Here is a 19,675-nt window from a genome sequence, read left to right as displayed (position 1 = left end):
TCAAGGTAGCTTGATAGACTGTTCTGTAAATAAGTAAACCTGTCGTATGCCGTGACCTTTTAAACCATGAAAAGGGACTGGAGAATTTAGTTCCTGTGTTACTAGCGATTGCTGAAGATAAAAACAGGTTTGAGAAAGACTCAGGTTTCCAGTGTTGGGGTTGCACGGACATCAGTGGGGTCTGCCAGACTCAGGTTTCCAGCGTTGGGGTTGCACGGACATCAGCGGGGCTGCCCTCCCGCCTGCTGAAACACCATGTGTATGCCTGGGTGCACCTTCTGTGAAGCACGGGGTGGTGGCTCTTGCCCAGAGTGAGTCCCTGTTTACTCCAGACAGGAGAAACCCGGCCCTCCTTAGCTGAAGAGAGGTGTGTGCCTGGGCAGTAAAAGCATCCAGTGGACAAATGTGGTTCTCCACCGAGTGGATCTTCCTCTGCAGTGCTTTTCTCCCAGCGCAATTCGATTGACGGATTGAATGCAAACTCCCATATGCAGCTTGCAGGCGTCGTACTGACAAGTCTGCTTGTTTCTGACCTTTTTCTGACCAAGACTCAGCCGCGTTTTGGTACGTCGGGGCTGGCACGGCGTTCTGCATCAGCCAGCCGCCTGGGCAGCGGGTCGCAGAGCCTGGCCAGTGGGTTTGATGCATCGGTTCTGCGACTTTGTTCTGCACGATGATTGCTGTCTGGGTTAGAACTTGCCTGGTGTCTCCCCTGCTGCAGTTGGAAGAAGAATATTTTTATTGCTTTTCCTAGACCGTAATGTAGATTATGTATGTGGTATTTAGGAGCCTGCATCTAATTTGTTGAAGACTTGAGGCCTAATAATCATCACGAGGATAAAGGGTTCTTTACAATTGCCAAGTGGATATGCTGATAACATCGTCTGTTGAAATGGTGTTAACAGTGTACGGTATGGTATAAAGGAATTTGTAAATCCAACAGTAAACCTAGCCTGAAGGCTTTCCTGCTTGTGTGGAAGGATTAGCAGAAGCTGTTCCTGAGTAACTTCACGTATTCAGGATGCTGGAGAAGACCATTTATTCTTACCTGGAAGCAGTGATTCACTTCATTTGCCTGTGAACTTACCAGGGAACATGAGCACCGAAAAGGTCACAGGAGAATGAAGCTCTCAGAAAAAGTGTTTTGGTGACACTCAGCAACAGAAATACTGAGCGTCCATTTGGTGAAAATGCTCTTCTGGTAAAGTCTGTCAGCTGTCTGTCGTGAAGTCTTTAAGGCAGCCCAGTTTGTGCTTAATTATTTAAAATGTTTTCTAAAGAGCGCTGAGTTTCACAAGAGCTGAATACCTGTTCTGGTGGTTCACCAGGTAAGGATTTTAAGACAAACCTGCAAGAAAGGATCCGTTTTGTGTTCTGCAGTATATTGTTCAAGTTATTTTGCTTAAAAGAAATACATACCAGACTGTCAGCGATGGCGAGTCTTAGTGCGATTCAAGAACCGTACGATAAGCTGACGTGCTTTGAACAACTTCTCACTCTGTTTGTACAAAGTCCTGCGTCAAGCTACCAGTTGAAATGTTTTATTATGTTGTAAAGCGTGACTGCTGTTCTAATCCTGAAGTATATTAGTGTATTCCAGACAGGGGTATTGTGTTTTCTGAGCCTGTCAGATATAAATTCCCGCAGTGTGCTTGCTGCTGTCTTATTTTAGCTGGGAATTCACAATTGCAGATGGTGCTGGACTAGAAGGAAGTTCACAGGGTGGGGTTTTTTTTTTTGTTGTTGTTTCACATAGGATGTTTCACCTTGAACAATGCCAGCTCAAGGCTTGTCCAGGTGGTGTAATTAAACGTCGTTCATATATCCTGGTTTTTCTGTAACACCACCTCTTTCTGGCTTGTTCTGGAGCGTGAGTTACAGAGGGCAGGTGCGGCGTTATTATTGAAGAACACTTGGAGTTGAATGGTGTGTAAATGTGTAAGTTGAGCTGAAACTGAAATTCCTCTTTTCAGGTCTGCTAGGGACCCGAAATTTGCGGGTTTCAGGGTCGGTTTCAGGGATGTTCTGTTTTGGACTTCAAGTTTTGCACATTTTCAGCACGTGGTGTCTAGGCTGGCAAGGGGGGATGAGCTGGTGGTGCACCAGATGGGACCCCGATGGAAATTCGCTAGATTTGCATGGGAATTTCATCAAAACCAACATGTTTCCATTGACTGTTGTAATTTAAATGAATTGTCACTTTGAAGGAAAAATTGGCGCTTTTGTGACAGTGCTCCTCACGGAAGCCTTCAAGCAGCTGTAAAGATCTGTGCAGTTGATATCTTTTCATTTTCTAAATCGTGGAGATCGATTTGAATATAAGCACAGGGAGGGAGAGAGCAAGGCTTGAACAAGACATTGCGATTTGGAGAAAAACACGTCTCGGGGGTGGGGAAGAAAGGTCTTTTGTAGCCTAAACTGTGAGGTAGGGTTGTGTGCTGCGTTCCACCTTGGGGAAGGCTATGTTTTGTAGCTGAATGGAGTGACCCTTTGTTCAGCTTTTGAGTAAAAAAAGAGGTTATTTTCCTACAGGGCCTTGCGTCCTGCTGGGACGTATCACCTGAGCGCCCCTCGCCTCGGCACCGCCGCGTTCCTTGCCGTACATTTACACGGACGGGACCGAAGGCTTGAAGTCTAATTCTAGAACAGAATTAATCTGCGGAGCCCGTGTTGGTGGCTGCTGGGAGAAATAAACATTTTTTTCAGAAATAACGCTTAGATCAGTGAAGCATAACAAGTGTTTGGGTCTTTTTTTTTCTCATCAGTGTTTCTGTCGAGGACAGTGGAGTTGTGCTTAAAAGATGGAAGTGATTAAGAGATGTGATTGCTCATATATTCCTGAATAATCCAATAGTTAGGGTAGAGCCAGTAAAAATGCTGTTTTCTAAATGTGGATTGAAATTTTCTCCAGCTATGACGAATCGTATCATTATGGGATGTTTGAAAAGAGAAAATGGAAATGCATTTGAAAATGTTTCCGGTAAATGAAACTGTTATTTATACATAATTCATTGTGATCAAGTGTCATAAATGGGTGAAAAGCCTTCAGATATTTGTTTTTAGCTTGTACATTAGTAAGTCATGTGTTTAGGAGGACTTGTGTTCATTTTCAGCCGCCTTATTGTCCCTTTTTTTACTTTAATTATGCATAATTTTTACATATTATTTTTCCTTCATTTTTTCCTGTTTTCTCGAAGGTTTTTCAAACCTGCTTGTCTTACTTGCCTGATCGTTCCTAAAATGTGTCGATCGCAGGTGAGTTCTCAGAATTTTATTTTCATAGTGGTGTCTCTATTATCACTCCAGGTATTTTCCTCTGGAGATCTAAAAGCTGAGCTGAATCAAACCTGAATCTCCCAGTGTTTACAGGGTTGAGGTTTTTTTAGGAGCATGTCCACGTAGTTCACAGCGTTGATACTGTATTTGCATTTCTTTTACTTGGCTTGTTTTTCATAGTCTCTGTGTTTTCTGATGAGAAGCACTGAATTCTTTGGTTTTGTTTCGGTAGGTTTTTTTGTATTCTTAGATTCCTATTTTTTTCACAGTCCTTGTGAATGATCTTAATAAAATTGGGCTGTGATTAATAGATTATTTATTTTTTTTTCAACGCCTGAGACAAATGCCAAGTTGGCTCCTTTCTAGATAGATGTTTTCTGTTTGTTTACAGTATGTGTGGAAATAAACAGTGCTGGTTTTCAGTCTCATTCCAGATGAGCCGTCCCTTCCCGGAGGAAGCCACTGTCTGCCCTGTGCCCGTTCAGTACGTGGTGTTTTGTCATACGCTGCTGGCAGCTGTGATCTGTTTCAAGGAGTCAAGTTTTGGGTTGTTGGGTGGGTTTGTTTTTTTTTTCAGTTCAGGTGTGACTGAGCTTGTTAAAATGTGCAGAGAAAACCAACTTTTCAAGCCACTGTCTGATCTGAATTCCGATTTAACAAGATGATGTCCGAAGTCAGCCCTGCCTTGAGGGACATAGTTCGGGTTTTAAGCCTTTTGTTTTGTTTTGTTTGTTGTTGGGTTTTTTTGTTCAAAATAAGTTGCAATCCTTGCGCCAGAAGCAGGATGGAGGCTAAAGTGCTCAACTCACATTTGCAAAACTATTTCAGGTAAAGAAACCGACTTTCTGCTTAATAATTGTGCCCATCTATGGAGTTAGACTTCTTTTTCACATGGAAGACTTGGATTTTCGTGGCCTCGCTGGGGCTCCAGGCGTGTGGTTTCCCGGTGTCCCCCTGCCCCTCTGGGCTGCGCCCGTGTCACCAGTTACAGATGTGCTGGGGGGACGGGGCTCTGTGCTCTCTGCGTTGGGCTCCCCAGTCCACCTCGATGGAAAATACCCTCATTTAAAATGCAGTGTCGCAGCCTGGAAAGCAGCTGGGTGTTTGTAGCGGTGTGCCCGGTGGCGTTACAGGGGCGATGCCCGATGTCCCTGGGGCGCAGGGGAGGGCCACCTCCACGTCCCCGTGGCAGCTGCTCTTTAAACCTGCTTCTCTTAACTTGCCTGATCGTTCCTAAAACGCGTCGATCGCAGGTGAGTTCTTAGAATTTTATTTTCGTAGCGGTGTCTCCATTATCGCTCCAGGTGTTTTCCTCTGGAGATCTAAAAGCGGAGCTGAATCAACCCCGAATCCCCCAGTGTTTACAGGGGAGGCCTGGAGATGCTGGTGGGCGGCCAAGGGGGGCTGTGAGGTGGGGGGCAGGCTGCTTACAATAAGCCTGCTGTCCTGTTTGCGCTGCTTCCCCCCACCCTTCCTACAGCCCTCCTTTCTTCTCCCTTCTTGGTGCGTCCCCATCGCTCCTGCGCGGGTCCCCAGTTCCTTCCCCAAGCTTTGCAGTGGCTTTCACCCGTTTTCGCCCCCCGTTTGCTCAGCACGATGCCCTGCTGGAGAAGGGCTCCCCGGTGCTCCCGTCAGCGCGGCTCTTGTGCCTCTCACGCTGCTGCCGTTTGCTGCCAAGAACTTCAGGGACCCTCTCGCCGCGGCCAGCCTGATGTGCGAACTCCAGAGCACCTTAACGCTCGTCCTCGGTCCCTGTTTGCTCAAAGGAGCATATCCCGCTTTTGGGTGGCCTTTGGTGGTGTGCCGTGGTGGTGGAACAACTTACCGGGTGGCTGTATACTGGGTGGGACTGGTTATGCCAGAGCGAGGTGGCCAGTGCCGCCGAGGGGGCTGTGGGGATGGGGGAGGTGGTTCGGCAGGGGGAGGGGCTGCCCGTGCTGCCGGAGAGCTTTGGGTGGGAAGGGGAGCCTCAGCGTCTGCTTCCGAGGTACGGAGAGAGGTTTCAGCTCCGAAATTATTTGGCTAATTCGGGAAAACGTACGCGGCGTTCACGTTCCCATCATGACTCGTGGTGGTTATAATTAGGCCTTCTGGAGCAGCTGTACCTTGGGTGCCGTGGTGGGTGGCTTTGGGGAAAAGGGAGGTGGCAGGAGCCGCTGGAACCTTTCCAAAGACATCTCGTGTGCTTGTTTGCTCTGCTTTGTGGTAGAACACTTGTTATTTTTTTGTGTGACGCTGTCGCTCCGTTGAGCACCTGTTTGGGAAGTTTCTGGTAAATACGGAGAGAGGGGCTCTTCCAGCTGCCTGCTAGTAAAGCAGCCTGCTTTGTGCTCCCCTTGCGAGACCTGGAAGTCATTTAAAGGACTTTAGGCATCCAGGATCTAGCCGAAATGTGCCGTCCTTCAGCCGGGATGACATCTACTTGGAGTCGGTTCACTTGTAAACAGGGAGGCTGCTGTTTGCCTGAAGAATGTGGTTTTTAGAAACAGAGCGAACTAAGTATCTCAAATTGGAAAACTTTTTTTTTTTTTTTTTTCTCCCAGAAGGGTTGGGAGGAGGGTTTGGAGATTGACAGCGTGGGGGAAGTATCCTTCAGAGGAGGCTTTGGAGATAGAGCAGAGGTTGTTAACTGCTGCCGGTGTTTATCTGTTGAACTGTTGAGCTGTGAGTTGCCAGGTTTGCGGAGCAGGACCTCGCTGTCTCGGTGTCATTACTGGAGCAAATGCCATCAGGAGATGGCAGCAGCAGCCCTGGCTGCAGGCTTGGTGTGGGATGTTAGGAGCAACAGAAGTGAAACTGCACATTTTTGTAAACTTGGTCCTGATAGTCTTGCAGGTGGTTATCAGAAAAGGCTTTGGGTTTTGCGGAAATGAAGGCAGAAGCTAAAGAAACCAATGGAAAAGCTCCTTTTTCCCCCTTTTTTTTCTGGTTTTTTTTTTTTTCCCCTTTTTTCTTTTTTTTTTTTTTCTTCATCTGCCTGGGTGGTTTCAGAGGGAGGAACAACAGAACGTGCACCTAATTCTTTCTAGCAACACAGAAGAAAATAAGTGAGATGTGGTGTGCTCTTTTTGCAGCAGAGCTGCAGGGAGGTGTAACTTCTGGTGCTTTGGGAATGGGAGGGTGAAGCTGGTGAACAAACTTGTCCCGAGACCCGTAGCCAAAGTCCATGGGAAAGGGAGAAGAGTGGGAAAATGTCAGAATGGTACATGGCTGCACACGACCTCGTTGTCCCCGCTCAGGCTAAAAAGTCACTTGTGAATGTTTCAGCACTTTGCTGTGTGGTATTCGGTGCATCCATCAAGTCTGAGTAGCCCATGTTTCTACTTTACAAAATAAATTAAGACATCAAAAGGCTTTGAATAATTGAGTTTAATTCCAACACGCGAGCAGCTGAAGAATGCAGTTTTTCAAATGTTCGTTAAAATAAAGTGTGGAGAAGCAAAGATGGAGCAAAGACAGAGGTTCCAAAAATCATCTCGGGAGTAAAACTGTTCGCAGGAATAGAAGCTGGGAGCTGTGAGGCCGGCTGTGTGGCAGTGCTATCAGGAAGGAGTTAAAGATTCGGGATGCCTTTAAAAGGACTTTGTTTTTCTGTGCGTGCAACAGAACGCCATTCTCCTCCAGAGGTTTTGGTGAAGGTTCTCAAATGACAAACCTTGAATTACCAGTCACCTATATGGATGTCTGCGTGAAACCCGTCTTCCTTTTATTCCATGCAGACATTTTTCTCCTTGGAAATGTTAGACAGGGCGAAACGGTAGATTTCAAGTACAGATATTTCTAGCATGCAGTGAATGTCTTCTCACGCTGCTGCTTCCTGACGGCACCAAAGGAAATCTTTCTGAAATAGAGCCATAGTTGGTATTAGAAATCTAGGAATTTGTGTGTCCCCATCACTGCTTAAAAATTGAAGCAATAATTTATCTTCCTTTGCAACCTACAGGAAAAATAGCTCTCATTAGTTTGAGGGTGTTTGCATGAGTTAAATGACTTTTTTTTTCTTTTTTTTTTTTTTTTTTCTTAGTGAGTCTGTGGGAGGAACTTAGAGAAAGCTGTTCAAGGAAGAATTCCTTTTGAAGATGGTTCTTCAGCATGCAAAGCTCAGTGTTACTGCACCTTGAATTTTTCATCTGCAGTGATTAGTTTCCCGTCCCCTGCATTGTCTCCTGACAGCTCCTTCTGTCGTGCAGGTCCAGCTCCCGCGGAAATTCTTTCTCCCATCGCGCCCAGGCTTATTATTTTCCTGTTTAGTTGCTTTCAGTGTCACCAGAAAGATGCTGGCGTTTTGTCGTTAGTTTTGATCTCTTCAGTGTTGGTGGCATCTTCTCCGTTGGACCTCAGGCGGGATCAGGAATTGCTGTGGACGCGGTGGTACCTTCCTGCAGGGTGGTCTCAGTACGAAGGGCAGCCTGAGGATTCGTTACGTGCGCGTACCGTGTAGATGGCACGTACGGAGTTTCCTCAGCTGTGATTGTGTTTAAAGCTCTGCTCTTTTCCCCCGTACAGGCATCTTTGCTTACCTGAACTACCATGTTCCCCGGACAAGAAGGGAGATCCTGGAGACCCTCATCAAAGGGCTCCAGCGGCTGGAGTACAGAGGCTATGATTCTGCAGGTAGCTCGCTCTGAGCAAGTGATTATTTTTTTTGAATTTTGGCTTGTAAATGATGATTTTTGTGGTGCGTTTGTGAATGGTGTTTCCGCTGTCTTTTACTTTTGAAGGCTGAAACACAAATTGGATGTGCCTGTGGTCATGTGGTCAGAGGTTTGGATTAACTTTCAGGATCCAGATTTCTGTGAACGTTCTTGATGCCCGTTACCTAAGGCTTTAAAATACCTACAAGATGACGAATGGAAAACTCACCTCTGATCTAAGGGGTTTCTTGCCTTTATTTGGAGGGTCGGCTGTTGGGAGAAAGGGCACTGTGGGGAAAAAAAGATAATAATTCGGCAGTATTTGTTTATGTAAGATACTGTAATACCCCTTCTGCACTTCACACTCTTTCTTCGTGTTCTGTGGTGGTGCTTAGGTGTGGGAATCGATGGTGGAAATGACAAGGACTGGGAAGCTAACGCTTGCAAAATCCAGCTTATCAAACAGAAGGGGAAAGTGAAGGCTCTGGATGAAGAGGTTCACAGTACGTATTTTATTTCCCTTTTGTTCTTGGCCTCCTCTCTTTCCTTGAAATGTCCTCTGACCTCATTTGTGTTTTGAATATCAGCTGGTTTACCCAGAAACACTGTCTTTCCAAATAACTCGTCTATAAAGCACCTGAGATGTCAACGCTCGTGTGCTGTGAAGAACCCAGTGATCCTGTGGGTGTTGTCATGGAGTTACAGAGAAGTCCTGATTTCTCAAGACAAAATGAATCACATCCTGTTAAAGTTAAACAGACCTGAAATACAGTTTAGGAAACAGACCAAAAAAAAAAACAAGCCCGAAACAAAAATACTCCTTAAGCTGGATAAAGGGGAATATCTGGCAGATAATTATCAGAGACCTAGAGCTTGGGCAAAAAGAGAAATTCTCTTCTTCACCAGTTGAATTTTGAATTTTCATATGTAATGCTTGTCCCAGCTAAAGCTGTCCATCCGAGTGGTGATGGGCGATGCAGCTGGCTTCAGGAAAGCACTGATGTATGTGTGCAGCTGTCAAATTGATGAGAACGCGGAGAGTGAGGTCTTCTGCATCCATTTCTGCTCTCTGGGTTACCTTGATTTAAGTGTTCAGCTCATCAAATCTGTGCGCATCGCGAGGAAACACGAAGTTCTTGGGTGTGGAATGCAGGTCAGCGGTGTGAGGACGGGGAGATGCTTTTCAGAGGAGTAAAGATCTCTAGTTGGCATTCGAGAGCCGCCGTGTGGCTGTAATTGAACTTCTAACCTGTGCTAGCACTAACCTCACGGAGCAGAGTGCTGTGTCCGACGGGGAGCTGGGCAGATCTGGTCGTAGCGTAGAGGAAAGCAGGACCTTGAAAAGTCCCGGCGAGGCGGTATGTGCCTTGCAGAAATAGAAGATACACAAAAATATTTCTGAAGGAATGTTTGCCTGCTGAAGAAGATTGCAGGGTCTACGGTTTTAAAGAGATTGTGGTGATGCTTACAGAACAAAAGGAATACTCTTTTTTTTTTTTTTTTTTTTTTTTTTTTTTAACCAAAGAAACATTAATGCTAACGGCATGCTTTCTAGAAACAAGGGTTAGTGATGAATATTCTGACCATAGTTGTACGTAACCATGAAACGGGCTGGTTCGGTCACAGCTGACAGGATGGCAAGGTGCAGCCCTGAGAGATAAAATTAAGGTCGGATTCTTTCTTAAAGTTGTTTTGTTTTATTTTGGCGGGGTGAGGAATGCGGGGAGGTTACTTGCATGCATCTGCATTCTGAACAAGCTGGGTGTTTTGTTGGATTTGTGGATGGTGTTTCCTGGTGGGTGTTGCTGTCCTGCGGACCCCGGTGGCCTGGCAAGGCGCCCACCTTGACCTTGGGGTAGGGCAGCCCCTCAGTGCTGAAAACTTCTCTTACTTCTGCAGAGCAACAGGACATGGACCTGGACATCGAGTTTGACGTGCACCTTGGCATCGCCCATACCCGCTGGGCTACCCACGGCGAGCCCAGTCCCATCAACAGCCACCCGCAGCGCTCGGATAAAAACAACGGTGAGCGCGGCTGCGTGAGGAGCCGCGGGTCTGGGGGCGTCGGGGGAAGCTGGTGGCTGTCGCTGGTGCCCGGTGTGTGCCGGGGCGGGGGGTTTGTGGCGGGCTGTGGGGCTGACCCCCGTTACTGTGAGGCTGGAGGGCTTTGGACTTGGTTTCATGGGCACAGTGTGAGGAGGGGGTGAAACAGAATGGAACTGAAGGTGAAGAATTTTCGTGGCTATTCTTTGGGGTGGGATTTTGGATACTTCCCCCCCTCCCCCCCCCCGTTTAATTATGGTTTTTTTCATAATCACGGCTGCACGGAAGAGGGTGGCTGCGCTCCGTGCTGCGGTGGGGCGCAGCCCGGCCGCGGTGGGGTTGGCCACCGCCTCCCCCCGGGCTGGGAGCCACCAGGTGTGAGCCCCCTCAGAAACTCTGCGGGATCTCAGTAGCCCTGGGCCCACCCGGGTCATTGTCATCGTCTGCCGTTACCGGTTACCGGCAGAGCCGGGGGGTCACGCCGGGGGGACGAGGCTCGGCGCTCGGTTCTGCCCAGCGCGGTGCTGACGCGGTTCGTGCCGTCCGTGCCACGCGGCCGCGGGCACCCGCTGCCAGGCCGGGGGCTGAGCGGGGCCGTTCTCTGCCTCCAGAGTTCATCGTCATCCACAACGGCATCATCACCAACTACAAGGACCTGCGGAAATTCCTGGTGAGCGACCCCCGCACCCCGCGCGCGGCACTTGCTCCCCCCTGCTCACCCCCCCCGTTTGTATTCTCACATTTTCCCACTCCACTCACATTCACACTCCTCCAGTCACATCCTCCCACTCATATTTTTGTTCTCCCACTCACTCTTCCACTCATACTCCCACTTGCACTTACGCTCTCCCACTGCCTCCTGCTCTGAGTACATCCTCACACTTACATCCCCCCAGTCCCTCCCTATCTCACTCACACTCACCCTCCCCTACCCACACGCTCCGCACTCACTGCATTCCCTCACTCGTACTCTCATATTCACTCACGGCTCTGCTCACGCACCCCAGCTTACACTTCCCCCTCACACTCACTCTCCTCCATTCACACTCCCCCACTCTTACTGTCCACTTGTGCTCCCCCACTTGCTCACTTAAAGCTCCCCCACCACTCTCTCCCACTCCCGCTCCTCCACTGGTTCCCCACGCACATGCTCACACTCACACTGCTCACACGCCCCTCATTGTTCCATTCCCTCCCTCTCCCACTCCCACTCATCTGTTTGCACTCCTCCTCACTCTCCCACTCATGCTCACACTCCTTTACTCTCACCCCCCCGTTTCCTCACTCACCCGCTCACACTCAGTCTCCCACTTCACACACACTCCCCTCACTCACACTCCTTCACTCAGGCCCCCACTCGCTACCCCGTTCCCTCACTCATATTTTTGCACTCACACCTCCCACCCCCTACACCCTACCTTGCTCCTCATTCCCCACTCGCTCCCCCACTCTCCCCCACTCACCTCAGGTGTTACTCCCCTTCACTCACACTCTCCTGTTCACTTGCCTTTCCACACACCCTCCTCACTCCCCCACTCACCCTTCCACACTCATTGCACCGCTCACACTCAGCCTCCTTATTCCCTCACTTATTCTCACTCCTCCCCTCCTCATTCCCTCACTCACATTCTTATGCGCCCACTTACACATGAACTCACACTCACTCATTTCCCCACTCACAATCACCCTCCCACTCCTCCTCACTCCCCCATTTCCCGCTGTCATATTCTCCCACTCCTGAACTCACCCTGTTCAGACTCACTACCCCTGCACTCACTGACATGCCACCCTCACGCTCACTCCCCTGCTCACACTCAACTCTCCCGCTCTCTCCCCCACTCATATCCTCACTCACACATACTCCTCCTCACTCACCCACTCATTCTCACACACTTTTATTTCCCCCAACACTTTCCTACTCTGCTCACCTCCCATTCATGCTCCTCCACACTCTCGCCTCCTTCCCTTCTTCCCCTGCTCATATTTACTCCTCCACTCACTCTTACACTCGCCTCCATTTGCTCATTTTCCCATTCACTCCCACCCCCCCTATTTCACTCCTGCACTCTCCCCCCACTCACACTACCCCTCGCACTCAGTCATCCCCCACTCATGCCTCCATTCATGCTTCCCCACTTACTCTGCACTCACTCTCACTCTTCCAGTGGTGCTCACCCCCCACTCACACTCGTTTCTCTGTTCGTAGTCACTTGCTTGCCCCAGCTCTGGCTCCGGGAGCACAGGTGTGCACGCTCGCTCTGCGTTTGCACTCTGTCTTACACTCCCGCCCCACTCCACGTGCACTCACAGTACGTGCACGCTCAGCCTGCACTCACACGCGCGTACTCTCCCCCTCCCTTTTGCACTAGCACGTGCACTCACTGCACTCTCGCTCCCCACGTGCGCGCTCACTCTCCCGTTCACACTTACCCTTCTACTCCTGTGCACGCTGCTCCGCGCCCGCTCCTGCCTGTACCCTCCTGCTCCCTCCCTCCCGCTGACGGGGCAGGGGGGAGGAGGAGAAGGAAGGAAGTACATCTGGATGGAGGAGAAAGATGGAAGGAAAAGCAAAGAAGAAGGGTTGAAAGGGAAAAGAAGTGAAAAGGAGGGCAAGGAAAAGGAAGGGAAGAAGTAATGAAGATGGGAAAGAGAAGGTAGGGAAGAAGGAAGGAAATGGGAGGCGAGAAAAGGAAGGGAAGGAAAGGAATGAAAAGGAAATGGGAGGAAGGAGAAGGAGTCTGAGGGAAGGGGAAGGAAAGGAAAGAAGAGAAAGGAAAAGACAGGAGAGAAGGGAAGAAAGACAAGGAGAGGAAATGCAGGAGAACAGGGGGAAAGGAAGGGAAGATTAGTGAGGAAAAAGGAAGGAAAGCAGGAAAAAAGAGAAGGATAAAAAGGAGAATAGCAGGAGAGGGGGAAAGGGAAGAAGGAAGGACTAAGAAAGGCAGGGAAGAAGGAAGGAGGACTTAAGGCGGGAGGGGAAAAAAGGAATAGAAGGAAGCAGACATGCAGGAGGGAAGGAGAAGGGAAGACAGGAAAGAAAAATGAGACAGGAAGGAAAAGGAAGTGCCGGAACAAAGGATGGGGAAAGGGAAGGAAAAGAAAATTAGAAAAGGAAAGAAGGAAGGAAAAGCAAGGTGGGAAGGGAAGTCAGCGGGCCGGTTACCCAACGTGTGCTGTCGCTGCAGGAGAGCAAGGGCTACGACTTCGAGTCGGAGACGGACACGGAGAGCATCGCCAAACTGGTCAAGTACATGTACGACAACCGCGACAGCGACGACATCAGCTTCACCACCCTGGTGGAGAGGGTCATCCAGCAGCTGGTAATGCTGGGAGCGGAGTGGGGACGGCTGGGGACGGACGCACGCACGCTAACGGGTGTACTGCAGTGCTGCACCGCCGTGCACGTGGACGCTCTGTGGCACGCGTTACGGAGGGTCTTTGTCATTCTGACCCTTCTTCATCTCGGACGTATATTCGGTTTTCTTTAATGTTAGTCAACACTCACGTGAAAAATGTCGAAATGCGGGGGCGCAGCAGCCCCCCGAGGCAGCCCCTCCTGGGGTGCGGGGTGGTGAGTGGGGGGTGGTAGCGCTGGGGGGACAGTGGGAGTAAGTTCCTCAGCTCTTCCCGCAGCTGCATCGGGAGGAGGTGCTGGCCTCTTGTGGGAGCTGCCCTGCGCGGGACCCCCACCCAGCTGCAGCTTGCCCCCTCCCAGTGCCCTCTCCAGGAGGGTTTTTTCCAGTGCTTGGCCTGGCAGGAGCAGTGCCAGCAGCAGACCAAGGACCCGTGTTGCGGGCGGGCTGCCACGGCTCAGCGGTGCGCTCGGTGGCACCGCACCTCAGCAAACGCCCCAGCGCTTTGGCGCCGCTTTTCCCAACGCTCTGCCGCCGTACGTCCCCTCGCCGCACCCTGAACTGACGCGGGACCCTCGCCCGAGCGGCCGTGCTGTCCCAGGGCAGCGGCCGGGAGTTGAGAAGGCTCGTTTCGTGGATGAGGAGGAGCTGCCCGGGCTCTGGGGGGGGGACACACAGCCTGCCAGAATGAGCCCCCCGCTCCTGGCGGTTGTGAAGACCCGGCTGTGAAGCTCCCGGTTCGGTCTCTCTTACTTGTTTGCAGAAACAGGGGTGCGGTTTCCGTGCTGGGAATCCTGACGTGGTGGCCCAGGCTTCAGGCAAAGGGATAACCAGTTTGTGTTTCCTTTCTTCCAGGAAGGTGCTTTTGCCCTCGTGTTCAAAAGTGTTCATTATCCTGGGCAAGCCGTCGGTACCAGGTAAGCGTTGCTGTTGGGAAGAACGTTTTTTGTGGCACGGGATGTGCTTTTTATTTTTTTTATCCCTCCAAGTTAGAAGGCAGTGGAGTAGAGGTTATTCTCATCATGCTGCGAGGGTGGCTGTTGCTTTCCATTTCCTTTCTCTCCTTTCTTATTTATCATAACAAAAACATTCTCAGAAATGTGTTGAAAATTTCTTGCTGACCACCCGTACCCCAACTGCTCTGGAACAGCTGTTTGTTTGGTGTGGGTTTTTTTTTGGTTTTTTGTTTTTGTTTTTTTTTTTTAGACTCCAGTTGTGAGAGATTTGAAAGGAGATGCTTTTATCTTTTCCTTTGAGTGTGGCAGCATTCAGACAAGTCCTCTGTGGGGCCAGCCTGGTGCTCAGGTCTGCCCCGCTGTTAAACGTCAGCATCAGTCGGGTCGGTTTGACCATGTTGTGCCTAAAACAGGTTCTGAGTTTCGGTGCCAACAGCCGTTTGCGGATACGTACGGCGAGCAACAGCCAGCACGTTCCTGGTTCAGGTGGCTGTGGGACTGCAGTTACTCCTGCAGAGTTTTGGCTAAGCTTGAGCCAGATTCCTCATGTCTTTGTGTTGTGTTTATTCAGAGATTAGTCCGCTCTATCTTGAGGCCTCCTGTGTTTGCAGCACCAACAACTTCTCTGGGAGGAGCTCGCTTTTGGGTTTGTTTTAAAGTTCAGTTCCATTGCTGTGCTGGAGAACAACAGTCCTTTCAGGTCGGGTGTCAAGGTGATGAATCTTTGGGTGCTGAGGGCTGTAACTCGGTGTCTTCTTGCAGGCGAGGCAGCCCCCTGCTCATAGGAGTACGCAGCGAGCACAAGCTCTCCACCGACCACATCCCAATACTCTACCGGACGGGTAAGTGTGTGCACCCCCTTCCCCGTAGGAACCACGTTCCATTCGCACAGGGACCCACGTACAAGCGTGGAGTTTCACAGTTGCACGCTTTGGAATACGTATTCCACTTTTAAACTTTCATCTGTAAATTAAACCGTTATAAGAAAGAGATTCTATTTTTTGAAGTAAGTTTTTAAGCACGTGCTGTACCACCACGTAGCTCAAGTTAGCCTCTAGTTTTATGATCAAAGCTGTAATGTCCAGTGGTTGCAAGGAAAACGCATCTTAATGCAGGAGAATAGAACGAAATAGAAGAGTTCAGTGTAGTAAAGTTAACGGTATGGTTAAACTTAGATATCTAAGTTCATATTTTGTGGGTGGCATATTGGTGTTTATGGACCTGTTTGTTTTCAAGGACAAAAATGACGAGTGCTTTGCAGGCTGTGGGCTTTCCCCTCTCTCAAACCTTTCTCCTGCCCCCCCCCCATAATTTGTAAAAAGCAGAATGCTGTTCCCCTTCGTGTGGCAATCTGTATTGGTGTTGTCCATCCATCTTTCACACGTGTGTTTTACCACTGTAGGCGCATAGTTTGCACCCTTGCAAATGAGAAGTGGCCAAGAGTTATCCCGTAATTCACCCTTGTCAGAGGAGTCTGAACCCGTTGGGTTACTGGGCACTGGACTAGTTCTCTAAGCATGCAGCGACCGACGGGACTTACTGTCACGCTGCGTCTTACTACTTGCCACTGGTGTTGCTAACGATAGCTTGCCGCAGTGCACCGTGGAGAACCAGTCCCAGTGAGCTTTGTCTGTGTTTACACTTGGGTGGTGTTCGATAATTAGCAGTAATCCTGAATGTATGTATGTAATGCTTTTCCCGCCCCCCGATTATCTGAAGTTTGGTGATTTTTTTTTTTTTTTTTTTTTCCAATTACACTTTCAGCTGTACAATCTGTGGATCATTCTTTTGATGGAATATCCATAAAAATGGAGGAATGTGCCTACCGGAGAAAAATCTTAATACTTGAAATTTCAGACAAATCCTCCAGTTCCTTAGGAAAGGAATCATAAATGAGACAAATATGCGTTGTCTCGTTAGTACGTGGTTATTGCTTTCTGTGTAGTGTAGGGAAACAAGTGGGACAATCGAAATTACTTCTTGATCAGAAACACCATGAGCAACACACAGGAAAATCCACCCGTCAGTCCACCCATCCCATTTAGATGGGAGGCTGCTAATAATCCCAATGCAAATATTCTCCAAAATTCCTTCTGGCGTTCAGATTGTCGAAGAGGCACGTCCTCCCTCCTGATCATAGTGTGAATCTGAATTGCAGCTTCTGGCAGAAGCAGTAAGGTTGACCTGAAGCTGGAACTTCATCCCCTTTGGTCATTCATCTGGGTGAACCACTTTTAATTCACATTAAATACTTAATTTTTTTAAAGGCTAACCCGTCATACGTGATGTGATGAGCTAAGCTCACACCTAAAGTAGCAGAGTGCTTTTCTGTAAGAGGAAAGGACCCGATTCTTGGCTGCTGTAAATAAATGGGATTCCACCCTCAGCAGACAGTGGCCTGGGGCTCTTGCGCTGGAGGAGAAACGAACCTCACTCTGTTGAAAGACGAACTGTGTTTGTTCTTTCTCAGGAGCTGGTTTGCCTGAATCCAAACATTAGGCGAGGTCTTGTTTCTTTTTACCAGACGTTCTCTCTCTTAAGTCAGCGTGAAGTATTTAGAGTCAGATTCTGGCGTCAGGTTAACCTTAATTCCCAGCGGCTTTAAGAACCGCAGCCCCTCGGCTGTCACGGCCACTAAGCCCTTCCTGAAAAATTCACCCCCCCTGCCCGCTTTTTACTCCACCTGTTAATTCTCTGTGATGTCTCCATTCTTTGATTTAGAAGGGAAAAGATTAAAAGATTACTTCTGTGTTGCCTCTGAATTCTAGTATTTGGCTGGTAGGTGCCGTAGAGCAGCAATCCAGTTTATCTAGAGATAAATGGCCAGTCTCTGGACAAATGCATAGATAACGTAACAGCCACAACGGGCTGATCATACTCACTGTAACTCTTTGACCACTCCTTGGTAAGAGATTATATATATATATATATATATATATATATAGTGCATGTGTCCGTGCACAGCACACACACGTTCCAGTTGCAGCTCGGTGTAGAACCTGTAACATAGGAAAGCAATGCAACATAGTAAAGTCAATGCAGGGAAATGTTCTGTTTTGAGAAACAAAATTTGCGTGTTTTGATCAAGTATGGGTGCTTCCGTTGGAGAACGGCCACTAACACCTTTGCTCTGTCCTTTCTCAACAACAAATCCGTCTGTCCTGTCTCAACTCAACAACACGGGAGCTTCTTTTTTCCCATTTGCTGACTCAGTAACTGGAGGGCTCTAAATTGTTGGCTGAGTAGAACCTTCTTATTGAGTATCAACATGAAAGCAGTATTTTTTCTTTGCGTTTTCGTTTACAGAAGCATAAATCTAAACATCCTGAGCTCTGCTTACATCACTGCATCAGACTGGTATCCGGTGGGTGAAACCCAACATCAGAGCTTATAGAATAAATATATAACAGAGTAACTTCAAGTTGGTATTCTTCAGCAGTAAGCACATTGTGCTAGATAAACTGATTAATCCACCCCCACCCGGTACCATACTGTGCACGGTGACGGGCAAATAATTTTGTGCGCGGTCAGCGCTGAGCAGTAGGTGTTGTGGTCCTCATCTGCATTCCTGATGAGCTGCGCCACCGAGAAGGATTTTCTGCAGATAAAGAGGAGGGGGAGGATCAGAGAGAATTGGGAATTGCCAGAATACTTCAGAAAGGATCCCTGGTGAAACGTTGAACTTTTAAAAAGCCTTAGTGCAAGTTTTTCAGAAGTCAACTCTTATTCCGGTGTCCTTCGGTACCCCTAGATCCTTCCCTGGCAGTAGCGTGAGACTCGCAGCAGTTTACCAGCTGTGCAATTTTTGGATCAGAACAAGGTGGTTGTACTCGATAGCTCAGGAACAACGCCGAGTACTTAATCGTGGGTTTCCTGGTCTGTGCCTGAACCCGTTAGCTCAGCCAGACAAAACCAGGTTTGGGTTACATCTGCCAGTGCGCAGTGGGACAGTGTGGTGCGCAGGTGGCAGCTCTGAAAGATTTTCCCCACTGCTGAGAAGAACTGACAAAGAAAGAGCAATCCTGCTCGATTTCGCAGAGCCTCGGGGAAGTTAGCGAAACAGGAGCGAATTAAAAATGATAAAGAGGGCAGATTCAACTGGGAAAACCTGGTAAATGTGACCGCTCGTAAAGCAGCTGGAATTCTCTTCTCCTAGTGGAGCCACATCTAAACTTTCGTTTGAATTTTACCGAATATTGTGTTCGAACTCAATTGTTGTGCGCTAACGTTGCGCTTCCCGACTTCGTTAAGAAGCACGTGAGACCCTTGCAAGCAAACTGAGGAAGGGCACAGTCGAACGAGGGCTGCCCTCCTCCACCGGCGCCGTTCAATCTACTGTAACCGCTCGCGGTGGTGACAGTAGTGCTTCGTGTTGGTACCGCGCCGGGGTTGCTCTGGCTGGGGCATCGCGGCCGCCGCGCCTGATCCTGCTGTCCCCTAGGTAAGGACAAGAAGGGGAGCTGCAGCCTGTCGCGTGTGGACAGTACCACCTGCCTGTTCCCTGTCGAGGAGAAAGCTGTGGAGTACTACTTTGCTTCAGATGCTAGGTAACGTTGTCCGGGATCTTTTAGCGTATACAAAAAATGTGCTGTTTAAAGCTGAGGCCAACGCGAGCTGGGGGGGCTCTGGTTTCTTTATGAATAAAGTAAATGACGTCAGTGTGGCCATTGCTTCACAAACATGCACTAATTACCGTGTGCAGCCCTGAAAGAGACGAAGGTGGGTTAGGTGAGAGTTTGTTAAAGAAACCAACGAGCACTTTGGAATAGTGGTGTTATCCTTCTTCAGGTCGGTAAAGATTTCCAAGGTGTGTGATGGGAAACCTGAGAGAGTACTGACCTAAATTAACAGGACAGATGCTCGTTTTCAGGAGAATTGCGGTGATTCTCCAGGGATCCCTGTGCTAATTACCAGGAGAATTGCGGTGATTCTCCAGGGATCTCTGCACGCGTGCAATTCCTTCATCATCAAAGGTGGCTTATTTTAATCCCAGTGGAGGGAGGGAAGACTTAACTCGACAGCAGCCCTACCAGAGCTTCTGGTTCTCTCTGTAGTAGGGAAATGAGTACCTGCTCCAGAAATGTAAAAATACTGCTGTGGCTGACTTCTGCAGCTCTCCTCGTCAGAGCATTTTGGAGAGTCTTAGGACACCCCGATGCGTTCTGATTTTGGAGAGCTTTTCGGTGACTTGCCCAAGGTCAGAACAAAAGCTACGAAAAGAGGGAGCCGATGTATTTCAGTACAGCTTGCCTCGTTCAGCTCAGAGGGAGCACGGACTAAAACCTGGCTGGAGATTTTTAAACCCCGCTGGTAATTGCAATATTGACATTCCCCAAGCAAACCGCAGGCAGGGAAGGTATTCCATAGTACCTAATTCTCAGAGTGCCTCTAAGCAGGTCTCGGAGTACTTTAA

The 19,675-nt window shown here is 48.9% G+C and overlaps 1 protein-coding gene and 1 long non-coding RNA gene across 3 annotated transcripts in view; both read left to right on the top strand.

Moving 5' to 3' along the window:
• GFPT1 (glutamine--fructose-6-phosphate transaminase 1) overlaps nucleotides 1-19,675 on the top strand; it is a 41,076-nt gene that overhangs the window by 7,184 nt on the left and 14,217 nt on the right. For both annotated transcript variants that reach the window (XM_014279187.3, XM_055695986.1), the window contains 8 exons: nucleotides 7,783-7,890; nucleotides 8,306-8,413; nucleotides 9,810-9,935; nucleotides 10,565-10,623; nucleotides 13,139-13,273; nucleotides 14,162-14,223; nucleotides 15,025-15,104; nucleotides 18,704-18,809. In XM_014279187.3, coding sequence (XP_014134662.1) covers nucleotides 9,821-9,935; nucleotides 10,565-10,623; nucleotides 13,139-13,273; nucleotides 14,162-14,223; nucleotides 15,025-15,104; nucleotides 18,704-18,809 — 557 coding nt within the window. In that variant the 5' untranslated portion in view covers nucleotides 7,783-7,890; nucleotides 8,306-8,413; nucleotides 9,810-9,820. The remainder of the gene's footprint in view (nucleotides 1-7,782; nucleotides 7,891-8,305; nucleotides 8,414-9,809; nucleotides 9,936-10,564; nucleotides 10,624-13,138; nucleotides 13,274-14,161; nucleotides 14,224-15,024; nucleotides 15,105-18,703; nucleotides 18,810-19,675) is intronic.
• Nucleotides 2,553-4,084, top strand: LOC129734157 (uncharacterized). Its single transcript, XR_008729795.1, has 2 exons — nucleotides 2,553-3,255; nucleotides 3,700-4,084. It is a non-coding gene; the product is annotated as an uncharacterized LOC129734157 (long non-coding RNA).

Source organism: Falco cherrug, chromosome 18 (genome assembly GCF_023634085.1).
Source record: "Falco cherrug isolate bFalChe1 chromosome 18, bFalChe1.pri, whole genome shotgun sequence".
NCBI lineage: Eukaryota > Metazoa > Chordata > Aves > Falconiformes > Falconidae > Falco > Falco cherrug.
The sequence above is the reverse complement of the archived record's forward strand: the minus strand, read 5'-3'. Positions and strand labels throughout refer to the sequence as shown.